At 43.9% G+C, this 12,829-nt stretch overlaps 1 protein-coding gene across 1 annotated transcript; it reads left to right on the top strand.

The window, feature by feature from the left end:
- Nucleotides 1-2,704: 2,704 nt before the first annotated feature.
- Nucleotides 2,705-6,265, top strand: LOC103628395 (uncharacterized protein At4g18257). The gene is made up of 6 exons (XM_008648603.1): nt 2,705-2,717; nt 2,809-2,894; nt 3,037-3,212; nt 3,868-4,182; nt 5,117-5,261; nt 6,197-6,265. The coding sequence occupies exons 1-6, from the start codon at nt 2,705-2,707 to the stop codon at nt 6,263-6,265; spliced, it is 804 nt and encodes a 267-aa protein (XP_008646825.1).
- Nucleotides 6,266-12,829: the final 6,564 nt, after the last annotated feature.

Genomic DNA, 12,829 nt, shown 5'->3' with positions numbered 1-12,829 from the left:
AACTGGTTTAGGAAAAGCCCAGGATCCTCGGTGTAAACTGGTTTTCCAGAAAACCTTTTAAACATTTCTAAATTAAATACAAACAGAGCTTGTAAAATTTATAACTTCAGTTTTATTCAACTAATTTGAGTCAAACCAATTTTGCCAGGTTTTGATTAATGTGAACTATTTGGGAAAAATACAAAACACCCTAAGTATTACAGAAGATTTTAAAGTTTTGAATTAAATAGTATTCTGACCAAAAGCTAAATAAAATAGGGAAAAATAGCTACACTGTTAGACTGAGGTTGGGAAAAATCAGAGAAGTACTTAATCACTCCCTAATCTGTTTAAAAATAGTAAACTCCTCAGTACACCAAATTAAGGTAGGGTTTGCCTTTTTAAATCATTTTTAGCCTAAAGTTAAAAAAAATAAAAAAGGTAGTTTAAAATAAGAACCAGGGAGCAACCATATTTTTGTTAACTCACTTATTCAGTATAGTTCACTGGAAATTTTTGTTGGACCCTTGTTTAGTACAAAAGAAATGAGATACCTTTTATTTTATGCAAACAATGAAAACTTAGGAAAATCTTAGAGAAATAATCCTGAGGAGAAAACACCCCAAACCTTGGGATAACTAATATTTTGTTATTATGAATATAGGAAAAATATGAGTTCTGTTGTTTGATATTTTTCAAATAACAAGTTAGTTATAAGTACCTTTTTAGCATTAAACTTTAGAAAATCACAACTAAATATCCATTAGGTCTTTTTTCTGTGATTTTTAACATAGAGGCCTAATATCACCTATGAATCTGGACAAAAATAAAATTTGGTACAGAGACCTCACTTAAGTCATAACTATAGTGTAAAATGCCCTTTTACACTTATTTTTGTTAATTTTGCACAAGTATTATCTGAATTAATCTCCACCTCAAATTTTTAGGAGAACCCACCAATGTCAATATTTATCCACTAAAAATTTTATAACATTTTTGAAAAATGTTAACTAACCCTGATAGTTCAAAAATGCTTAATAAGAAGCAATAGAAAGAGAAAGGGAAACTTTGGGTAGAAATAGATGAAAATACAAAACCCTTAAGTATATCCAAAAAGAAACCCTAGAAAAACACTAAACTTAATACTGTTTTACTATGCATAACCTTTTGTAAGACCTAAAATTGGTAGAAGAAAAAAATATATATCATAAAATAATAAAATAAAGAAATAAGGATATACATGATAGTGGTTCTTGAATTTTTGAAACCTTCTCAAAAAAAGAGTTAAGTAAAAATATATCTTAATTAGAAGGTATTTTCTATTAAAATAAAGAATGTGTGTGTTCCATACTTGAAACATTAAATTAAATAAATAACTAATACATAAAAATAAATATAACTTACATGTCATGTTGGGTTTCTTGGATTGTTTCATTTGTATTTGAAATACTAACACATGTTTGAATTTGAATCCGGAATTTGAAAATCTAAAAGAAATTGAAAACATGAAATAGAATTAAATTAAAAAGAGAAAGAAGCCTATCACACATTCACATGATGCATGGCCCATTTCACTCATCGTACAACCCATGCCCTTCTAATCACTACTAACTATTAAGAGTGCAGTGTAGACTGCCCCCGCCGCGATTCCACCTTCTGCCCGCGGATTACGCGCACGCCCGCCACCCCCGCCGCGATTCCGCTCCCGCCCACGGATCACACGCATGCCACCACCCCCGTCGCGGCGCTTCTCTCCTCTCCTCTTCATGCGCCATCGCCGCCGCCTCTACCTCTGCGACGCCCACAGATAGGCAGGAGGAGGGGGCGATGCCTTCGATCTCCTGCCACAATCTCCTCGACCTCGCCGCACCGACGAGGTGCCCCTGCCGTCGCCAACGCCGCTCTGCCTCCCGCGCGTCATGTCCGTTGCGTCCCCGGCCTCGCCCACCTCGCCGCCCGCGCCCGCCCCTCCGAGCCGCGTCATCGTCTCCCATCGCGTGCCACTACGCGCGTTGCCGGACCCGACGGCGCCCTTCGGGTTCGCCTTCTCCGTCGACGCTGGCACCGTCGCGTACCAGCTCCGCTCGGGGCTGCCTGCCAACGCGCCCGTCCTCCACATCGGCACCCTCCCAGCCGCCGCGGCCGAAGTCGCCTCAGATGAGTTGTCTGACTACTTGCTGGCCATTTTCTCGTGCTTTCCCGTGTACCTCCCCACCGACCTCCACCACCGCTTCTACCATGGATTCTGCAAGCACTACTTCTGGCCGCTCCTCCATTACCTCCTCTCGCTGACGCCGTCGTCGCTCGGCGGCCTGCCGTTCCAGCGGACGCTCTACCACTCCTTCCTCTCGGCGAACAGGGCCTTCGCCGACCGCCTCACTGAGGTGCTGCGCCCCGACGAGGACCTCGTCTGGATCCACGACTACCACCTCCTCGCGCTCCTGACCTGCCTCTGCAAGCGCTTCCCATGAGCCAAGGTCGGATTCTTCCTCCACTCACCTTTCCCCTCGTCGGAGATCTTCCGCACCATCCCCGTCTCTCTTGGATATGCTCTTAGGTCTGCTGTTTGGAGATGCTGTAAAGTTAAATTCTGTGGCCCGTCCTGCTAAGATGAAAATGGAAAAGGCCCATTATCCTGAGCTCTCTCGTCTTTCCTCGACGAGATTCCCAAACCGCTCGGCCGCTGCCGCTCGTCTGCCTCCGTTCCAACCACCTCGCTGGCGACATGCCGCCCAAAGGTCCGCGTTCTACTCTTCCTCTCTATGCTTTGTACGGAGGAAGACCCCTCCCTGCGCTCCACTAATGTAGAGAGTTGACGATTGCTTGCAGAGCTGACGGGGTTCTACTACGACCTAGAGAAGAATCGCTACATCCCCATCAGGGGCCCCATCCCCGGCGCGCTTTGGCACCCCCGGGTACACGACAATCGTGCTCATCAACGCCCCGGTGACGCCACAGGAGAAGGTCGCCAACTACGCGGCTGCTGAGTGCTGCGTCGTCAGCGCCGTCCGCGACGGGCTCATCCGGATCCCCTAAATCTACACGGTGTGCCGGCAGGAGAGCACCGCGCTCGGAGACGACTCGCCCAAGCGGAGCGTCATCGTGCTCTCGAAGTTCGTCAGTTGCTCCCCGTCCCTGAGCAGCGCGATCCGCGTCAACCCGTGGAGCGTGGAGTCCGTGGAGGAGGCCATGAACGCCGCGTTGCGGATGCCGGAGGCCGAGCAGTGGCTATGGCACGAAAAGCACTACAGATTCTGATGAAGTGCTTTCAGGTTATCATGCTCCACTGACAGGCTGACAACATCAAGTTATGATTCATTAGATTCTAGTTTTCTTCAAACAAGGTTTGCACCTCTTTCTTAGCCTTCAAGGACATCCCTTTTTGGCCAAAAAAAGGATAACGACCTGCAACACCATGCAGCCTGATGATTTCAGGGAATGTAATTCACATTGTTTATTGAATTAGAGTGAACACTTTTTAAGCGTTTTCTAAGTAACAACCAACTCAAAAGAAAACAATGGAGCTATTGTCAATGCTTATCCCAAACCACAATCCAGTTTTTCTCTGGCAGTTTAGAATTTACACTAACAAGAGATATAATGAAATATATTTTCTTGTATAGAAAAAGAAATATGATGTTGTTCTCTTCCTCCGTGTAGTTAACTGCTACCCTGGCCACAATTTTCTATTACTTTGCAGTTTATTTCCATTCAACATGAGTCATGTTGTTTTTTACTCTTCATACAACATTTCGAGTTGCCATGATTTCAATGCAACTGTCTTGTGCTTTCAGCCTCACATAGCCATAAGTCCTTTTTTTCATGCTTTTGAGTTGTGAGTATTGACCAGAACTAAATGCCTCTTCTGTCATTGCACTTTGGGCATAGGGATAAGCTGGAGCTTAAAGCCATGAAAGACGGTTCTGCAAACTATGCTACTTTGGAAAAGAAAGCAAAGTTGTATGAAAAGTTATCCAGAGGCGAGCTACCTGATGAAGAAGACAAGGAGAAATACTGTGTGGATTTCTTCCAAAAAGGTTTCGATCGTGTCTATGAGCCTCAGATACCAGAGTGTAGCCATAGAGCCACTGATGGTGCGGAACCAGTAAACGATCATGAAGATTCTATGCCTAATGCCAAACCATTGGACCTTGGCCGAGCAGGCACTACAATCGACAGAGATGAACACAAGCGCTTTGTGAGGTACTGTTTTCTATGTGCAGTATCTGCACTGACACTCTTATGAAGTTATATTGCATGAAGCACTTTTTCCCTTAATTATTCTATAGATATAGAAATTGGAGTAATTTAGCTTTCTCATGGACAAATGAAGAATGAAACAAAAATGGTACTATATTCATAGCATCTGAGCATTTAGTGCATAGGCAGACAGCACAATGAATATGAATTGAGCTTTCAATATAAGCTATTGAAATTTTAGGTGTTGGGTTATTGTATACCAGTAGGCACATGAAACAGAGCAGTCCTAGGCTATGCCAGAGCCAACATATTTTTCATGCTGTGAGGGACTGTTCATGGTGTTCTTAGGATTAAATTTGTTATTTAAAGATAAGGTTAGATTGAGTTGATTCCTTGATTTTAGAGAATGGTCTCTTAAAAGACAAGTTACCCATCCATGTGAGGATGGAATTCTGGTTAATCAAGAAATGACAAATAAGTGGATCTAGACTATCTCCTTATCTATTCCTGTCCTTGCGGTATAGTTGCTGGGAATCGGCATAAGTGCACTGCTTGGATTAAGGGCCATCGAATTTATGCCCTTGACATACTATCTTTTATGTTCAGACACTTCATTAATTTATTAGGTACCTGATTTGAGATCTCAAGTAAAAAAATCCATGATACCTATTGTTTGATACTTGCTTGATAATAGTTTCGGACAATATTCATGACATGGTGAGATCAGTGAACATCATTGCCAATAGCCCAGTAGTGATATCAATATATCACTGAACTTCTTGGCTTCAGCACATTTTCCTCTCTTTGTAATATATTATTGAACTTCTCGACTTTAACACCTTGATTTTTCGTGGCGATATAATGTGGCCGCTTTGGATTTTGTACAATGACATGTTGTGACCTTTTGATTGACTTGCACGATGTGGTACATCTGCAGGGAAGTTCATGAGGAAGTAACTGAGGCAAGGCAGAAGGCCTCAACGGTAAGATCTCGACGACAAGAGCAGGATGCTGCTCGTCGAGAGAAACTCAGCCAAGCTTACCTGAAGAAACGATTGGAGAAGTTGATTGCTGAAAAACAGGTCTCTACTAACTATTAAGGCATTAGTGTAGACTGCCCCCGCCTCCCCTCTGCCCGTGGCAACCCCCACCCACCCACAAACCCCGCAAGCAAGCCGCCGTCTTCCGCCCGCAAACCCTAGAAGCAAGCCGCTGTCTTCCACGCGAAAACCCAGCAAGCAAGCAGTCATCATCCGCGCACAAATCCTGCAAGCAAGCCGCCGTCTTCCGCGATATGGGGTATAGCCCAGCTCCATCTTTGTACACTGATATTTTTGCTCTCTGTTAGTTGGTCTTATACCTTGAGAAAGTACTATAACGTTTAGTGAAATACTGAAAGTTTAGTCCTTTGTGTATTTTTGTTCTGTGTCAGTTGGTCTTGGAATGTAGGTAGTGAAGGGTTTCTAATTGGTTGGTAATTCAGAATTGTTTGAAATTTCATGGGTGGACATATTTACATTTTATAATTGTTGTTGTGTTTTTGGTATACCAACTGAAACTTTAGTTCTTTGCATTTTTTGCTCTATCGGTTGGTCCTAGAATGTAGGTAGTGGGTGGTTTCTAATTGGTTGGTAATTCAGAATTGTTTGAATTTCATGGGTGGACAGATTTACATTTTATGTTGTGTTTTGGTATACCAAGTGAAATATTGTGGCCCTGTTTGGATCTCTCTATATAATCATTATCTGCTAAACTTTTGTTGTTAGGATCCAAACATACCCAACTAATAGGCTAAATAATTGTGTTAATGTGGCCACTAGATATTTGTCGCTTCAAGGTTTTGAAGCAGCTCATGTTATAGCTTGTGGAGCAGAAGGGTGCAAACGATGAGGTACTCCAAGCTATCTTGTTTCCTTCTTTGTTCCATCTCATGTTTCATTAGTGATTAGAACTACAATCATCAAATGATGGATTTGACTAGACTTGTTCTACTTGTACTTTTCTGTGTGCATTGCAGAACATGGAGGTGGCGGTTGAGAGGAGCTTGTGGAGCCTGTCAAGTGGCAGGGACCGATGGATAGGCTAGAGGCGCTAGCTGATAGCTTGTGTGTGCTATATAGTCATCCGTTAGCTCCTTATATATATGTACAACACTAGCAACTCAACTTAAATTCGCTGGAAGATTGTATTTTTATGTGCAACCATTAAAACGGTGTATGCTAATGTCCAATTCTGTTGTATTCTGTTTTTTATAAACTTGCAAGCTATTATTTGTATCATGGCCATTGTACAGTTGTATGCTTTTTTGTACGGTGCACTTGCATCTGTCTCTATTTTACTCTTTCACTCGCCTGCTTTATTTATGCTTCTCTTTCGGATATACTATTGAACACATAGATAACCAGACATTTTGTCCAATATTTTGTATTGTGTTGCAACGCACAGACACCTAACTAGATGGGCTTTCGAGCAAACCTTCTCCATACCCCCAAGGAAATATAAGATCCGATCAGATATGTATCATGCTCATCCCAGCGTACTCCTGTTGCAACGCACGGGCACACACCTAGTTTTTTTATTATTTATTTAATCCTCTAGGCGCAGCATATGCCATGGTGACACAAGCGATGATGTCATGTAGCTCTCCCACATTGGAGTATGACATGACGACCAGGGCGTATGTCGTTCAATCTCTGGCACGTGGGACCCCCCACCTGCTGCATCCCCACGTTGGTTACATAGTTACGCCCGCGTAATCACCTTCGTTGTAGCAGGCTAGCACGGAGTCCGCCCGGAATTCTCGCCGCGCCATAACAACCTCGTCACGAGTTCCAGCCGTAGTAGAATTACTGGAGTTTCGGGATTTCTGTTGGGACCCTGGCACAACCTGGGCATAAAAGGCGGCGCGCTGTGCCCCTGTACCACCCGGCATCCCATCCGGAGTGCTTCGCAGGGAACGCACTAACGCCAACGGGGGAGCGCAGAAAGATGTTGCGCGCCGACTGGGTATCGTCGCGTGGAGGTGCCCATGGAAGATCTCGGGCAGCGCAATCACTCGCTCTGCGCAGTTCTCCTCCCGCTTCGAGTCGACAAGATATTCAGCGGGGAGTGCCGTGCTGCCGTCTGGGCCGTTCCTTCTGGGCGTGTCTGCGGGGAGAAACAACTCCGACCATCCGCATCCGGTAGCAAGGTATGAATCCCCTCCATGGTTTCTCTTTGCTCATCGCGCCGCAGGACAACGCTTTGGGCGGCTCTGCAATGGCGCCACCGCGCCAGACTACACGCCGTCGCTGGACGTCGAGTGAAGAAGAAACACTGTGGCCGTGGATCTCGTATCAGATGGCCACAATTAAATTCCTTAAAAATGATTCGGTCGTCTGATCCTAACCGTAGCGCATCAGATGGACGCCCAGGATTACAAGAGACATACCCTTTCTCCTTATTAAATCTGCACCGTTGGATCGGGATCTAGTGGCCTAGGAGATCTACGGTGTGGGCAGTTGTGGCAGTTTTCCAGAAGAGACCCTGTGCTTTTATGAAACCAACCCGCCGTCCTGCACAGATGTGGTTGATTCACAGACACTTTTGCACTCTTGCCCCTGGTTTATTCTGTATTAGTGCGTGCAGTCCTGAGATCAGTAAAACAGGAAAAAGAAATTATAAAATAGATTTTTAATATAAAAATAAATACCAAAACTTGTATAATTCATAGAAAATTTATATTAAGTCCAAATTGATTCATTCCAATGGCATTAATTTTGATTACATATTGTTTATTACCTAGTACCTTTGTCTAACCATGAAACATGATTTAAAATTATTCACATGAATAACTCTATTCTAGGTATTAAATAACTTCAGAAATTTATAACTTAATAATCGTAGCTCCGAATTTAGTGGTTCTTGTTTCTACGATCTCGTTAGGACACGTAGATTGTTATTATGCAGTGTATTCTTATGTTTGGTGTGATGTTAATTTTGCCTATACACTGTTTGTTTGTATTGCTACGACTAGCGCGAGGTTACGAGTCAACTGAACAGCAAGTTGGTACCTTGAATTTCAAGTGCCAGGCAAGTTGTGCCCTTGATCACTTCTTTTTACCCAGTCATGTTCTGATTAATCATAATTATATGCATAGGTTAATTTTGATGGGACCCAACAGGTTACCCTAGTTTGATTATCTTTATACCTTGACTCCACTAAACTTTTTGGGTAGTACCTGCTATTGCTTTATGTGGTTTTGGGTTTGAAGATTACACTATTCATGATTATACTTTTGTTATCAGTTGTTATTTATTGTTCATGTTAAGATCATTATGTTAATTAGAACATGGAGAACCACCCGGGAAAATAGTGCTACCACAAGGGTTTATGGACGCCCTTGGCTGATTAACTAGGAAAGCTAGTGGATGATTACCTTACCCGAAAGGGGCAAGGGCAGTAGGGGAGTGGTCAGTGTAGGGAGGTCCTTGGTTGATTTTGCTGCGATGGCGGTCAGTCGAGGGACTCCTGCACTGGAGCTTCCTATAAACTGTAGCGGGTTTTCTGAAGCTAGTGGAACTTTGTAAAGGCCTCGTAGTGTTACCCTGCCTCGCCTCCTCGGTAGAGGTGTATGGGATTGGCCGTCTCTTGGCATATGGGTAACATGACTTGTGGGTAAAGATGCGCAACCTCTGTAGAGTGTAAAACTGGTATACTAGCCGTGCTCACGGTCATGAGCAGCTCGGACACTCACATGATTAATTTATGGAACTAAATTCAATTTGTCATATGCATTGCATCGCAGGTGAGGTTGTTACTTTTGTTCTACTACTTAATTGGGTTGGTATTTACTTATACTTAGTAATTGCTAATAAAATTTTGATCAACTTTAAAAGCAATGCTCAGCTCTAACCATCCTCTTTGGTAAGCCTTACACTTCACGTGAGCTCCCACCTTTGGCGAGTTCATGCACATTATTCCCCACAACTTGTTGAGCGATGAACGTATGTGAGCTCACTCTTGCTGTCTCACACCCCCTACAGGTCAAGATCAGGTACCGCAGGATGAGGCGCATGGAGGATGCTGCGATGTGTTCGTGAGAGGTCTAGGTCATTGTCTCCCAGTCAACTTTGGGTTGCTGGACCGTTGTCTCCATATAATGTAATTATTTATTTATTTTGTACAGAACTCCTATTATATAGTAAAGATGTGACATTCGATCCTGTGCCATGATTCATCATGTGTGAGACTTGGTCCCAGCACACCTGGTGATTATGTACGCGCCCGGGTCTTGGTGCCCCGAAACCCGGGTTTGACACCTTTCCAAATGTTCATATCATTTTTATGCATATATCTTGTTCATTGCATTCGATAGACCGTAATCTTGCTGACGAGGAGTACATCCTCGTGCCGAAGCAAGAAGTTGCTCAGGAGGTAGCCCAGGATCCAGCACCAGAGCCTGCCATCGAGGATCTGCCTGCCTCAGCCTTGGAAGGCAAGCCCCGGTTTTATGCATAACCTACTTATTATGTTATTTTACTACACTTATTGTTTGTAGGTTTGTAATGTGCACTTAAGTGTAGGAGTTGTTTGAAACCTTAGTTGCATGACTCAGGATACCTTTTGAGATGGATACTAGTATGCTAGGCCGAGTTGCTGTTTTGCTAATTAGGGATCTCGGTAGAAGTCGAGTGATTTTTCTAGCACTCGCGCGAGGTCAGGAATTGATTGTATCCACCTTGATAACAGAATGATGATGGTCTGTGGACTCGGATCCATGGGGATTGTGATGTCTACGAGACGAAATTGGAATAAGGATTAACGTGCGGATACCAGTGTCAAGCGTTTGAACGTACTAAGAACAAGCCGAGAAATATGGTAAATCGGTAAGCCTAGTACCTGAGTGAACCTGGCAACAGATTGCCCTCCTCACGCGACCTGAGACGTGGTCTCCCATTCCGGTTATGGTGGGTACAAGTGCGGTCACTGCACGACGGCAGTCGGGGTCAGTGAGGCATTATACGCCAAGGCGGTGAGCCGCTCTCTGCTGATGGGGAATCAATGGGGACGGTTGATGTGTGTGTGAACGGAGTGCCTCGCCACGTCGTGTGTTTAGGTTTACCTTGCAAGGATAAAAACTCGATTCGAATCGTCTGCTTCTCGCAGCTAATGAGACTGCTTGATCCATTGTACACCATTGAGTAACAAGTGGAAATGTGTTGACTTGGCAAAAGATGTTGAATGCTAAATGGTAGATACCATGTATGATTAGATAGGTACACATTTAGTCTTAAGAGAGTCACACTAAAACTTGAAAAACTAAAACTTGATTTTAGACTCAGCTAGTGCTTTTTGGCAAACCAAACCCCTCAGCCAAACAACTGCATGTCTAGAGGTAGAGGAGTAGACTCCTCACACCGGGTAAGTCTAGCTGAGTATTAGTATACTCAGCCTTGCTTATGGCATAATTTTACAGGTCCTCTGGAGGACATGGTTGCTGGAGTGACTTGGTCGTCCATCATGCCACCGGGTTGGACAGTCGAGTGGGACCCTACCTCAGCATAGGAGGAGCATGAGGAGTGATGGGACAGGCTTCCCCATCTCTCCGTTTATTTATCGTTAGTTTTATTCCACTGCACTTCGAACAATGATCACTGCTTTTGTTAACACTCCGATGATGTTGTAATAAATTAATTACTCCTTAATGTTGGTTTTATGTTTTATTGTATTTGCTCTGTGCCTCACAATCGAGTGAGTAGGTGGTACTTGATCCTGTTAGTGGCCTCGTCGGACTAGATCCGAGGGACTGGCATGTTATTCCTATTTAAGTGTGGTCTAGCCTCTAAGGTGGGACTTAGGCACTTAAGTTGGAATAATTCGGGTGGTTCCGCCACAGTTCGTTTGTCCGATCATTCGATCATTCGTCCGTTCGTTCATAGTTCCTATTCATCGTTCATCATTCGTTCATAGTCCCTATTCATCGTTCATTGTTCGTTCATAGTCCATGTTCATCGTTCATCGTTCGTTCATAGTCCCTATTCATCATTCATCGTTCGTTCATAGTCCCTATTCATCGTTCATCGTTCGTTCATAGTCCCTATTCATCGTTCATCGTTCGTTCATAGTCCCTATTCATCATTCATCGTTCATCATTCGTTCATAGTCCCTATTCATCGTTCATCGTTCGTTCATAGTCTCTGTTCATCGTTCATCGTACGTTCATAGTCACTATTCATCGTTCATCGCTGATATTTATCGTTACTATTTCATCGTCACTATTCATCGTTACTATTCATCGATCATCCGATCACCCCAAATTTCAACTGCTCATACATCATGGTGTCCAGCTCACCTAAGACCTGCCAGACCAATATTCCAGTCATACGAACTCCGCTGACTGTGATTTTCCTTCCAGTAAGAACTTTCCATCTGGTCACCCATCCTAGATTTCTCCAAGTTGAGCACGCTTAACTTTGGGATTCTTTCGAGCCAGGCTTGCAAACTCAGATTCTAATAATTCTTGTATCTGATTATTCACTATCCAACCATGTCTGCCCTTAAGCATGGTTCATATACCAGAAAACTCCCAAAATACTCTTGTCCCATATTCTGCCTATTATTTCCATGTTCATGCTAAGTCAGACGATTCACTCGTCACTATTCTCACCAACAGTGAACTCTATTGTACTACACCACATACACCTAGCTATAAATAGACCTAGCTACCCTCTCCCTCTCCACACACTCAACACCTTCAGCCAAGGCAAACACCCTCCCACTCAATTACTCTGCTCCGCCGGCTACACGCATAGTGTCGCTTCGCCTCCAATCCACCCTCTTGGTAAGCACCTCCGCTCCACCACCAGTAATATCACAACACCACATGACACAGATTCTGCTCAAGACTCTACCCATCCATATATCGCCATTCTGACCACTATACTAAATATTTGTTGATATACTTGCTGGTCATGTTGCATAGTTATCGGAGCGTCCGTGCCATCTCGTGAAGGCCAGATATGCAAGTCTACGCCAGACAGTGGAGCCAGAAGCCAGTTCTGCAAGCTCTCACCCTTTCGCCGGTTAAAGCACGACAAGCTCACTGGATCCCTTTGATGCATAAATTACCTATGCTTTTTCAACCACAACCCTCAACCTGTTATTTTATGCATGATATGATTTTGAGAGACAAGTTATTATGGCCACCCAACCTTAGAACTTTGCCGCAATCAATCTTTATACTGCTTGACATATTTGTTACAAATGATTTGAGAAAAGATGTGAGTTTTCAAAAAAAATGTTTTTCAAAATGGCTATGATGAAGGGTTGTCACCCTTATGACCTTTGAGCGGGATGATCAGGGACTCCCTGGTTTAGGGGAGGGCCTAAGGTGATGGCTCAGCTGGTTTAGGTGTGAGCATGAAGGATTCCCCTCTCGCCTAAGGACTAGTTTGTCATCACTCCTTACCTATACTCTTATCAAGTACAACCACTCGAGACTGTATGGGCACTCGCTTGATCTGAACTTGTACGGTCCGAACCCCAGGATTATGACGGCTGGGGAGCACCAGGAGGATAAGGAAGGGGAATGTTTTGTTCGGGTTGGGCATGGTGGTGGCCTTGTTCCTTCCGGTATTATCGCTAAGGTAAGGACGTGCAAGGAAAGAG

Source organism: Zea mays, chromosome 5 (assembly GCF_902167145.1).
Source record: "Zea mays cultivar B73 chromosome 5, Zm-B73-REFERENCE-NAM-5.0, whole genome shotgun sequence".
Classification (NCBI taxonomy): Eukaryota; Viridiplantae; Streptophyta; class Magnoliopsida; order Poales; family Poaceae; genus Zea; species Zea mays.
Note: the sequence above shows the minus strand (reverse complement) of the source record. Positions and strands in the feature narration are given on the sequence as shown.

Bases quoted from the DNA above. Each gene is read 5' to 3' on its own strand.
- LOC103628395 (XM_008648603.1), top strand. The intron at 4,183-5,116 runs GTACTGTTTTCT...GTACATCTGCAG, and splicing joins GAACACAAGCGCTTTGTGAG to GGAAGTTCATGAGGAAGTAA. The intron at 5,262-6,196 runs GTCTCTACTAAC...TGTGCATTGCAG, and splicing joins AGTTGATTGCTGAAAAACAG to AACATGGAGGTGGCGGTTGA.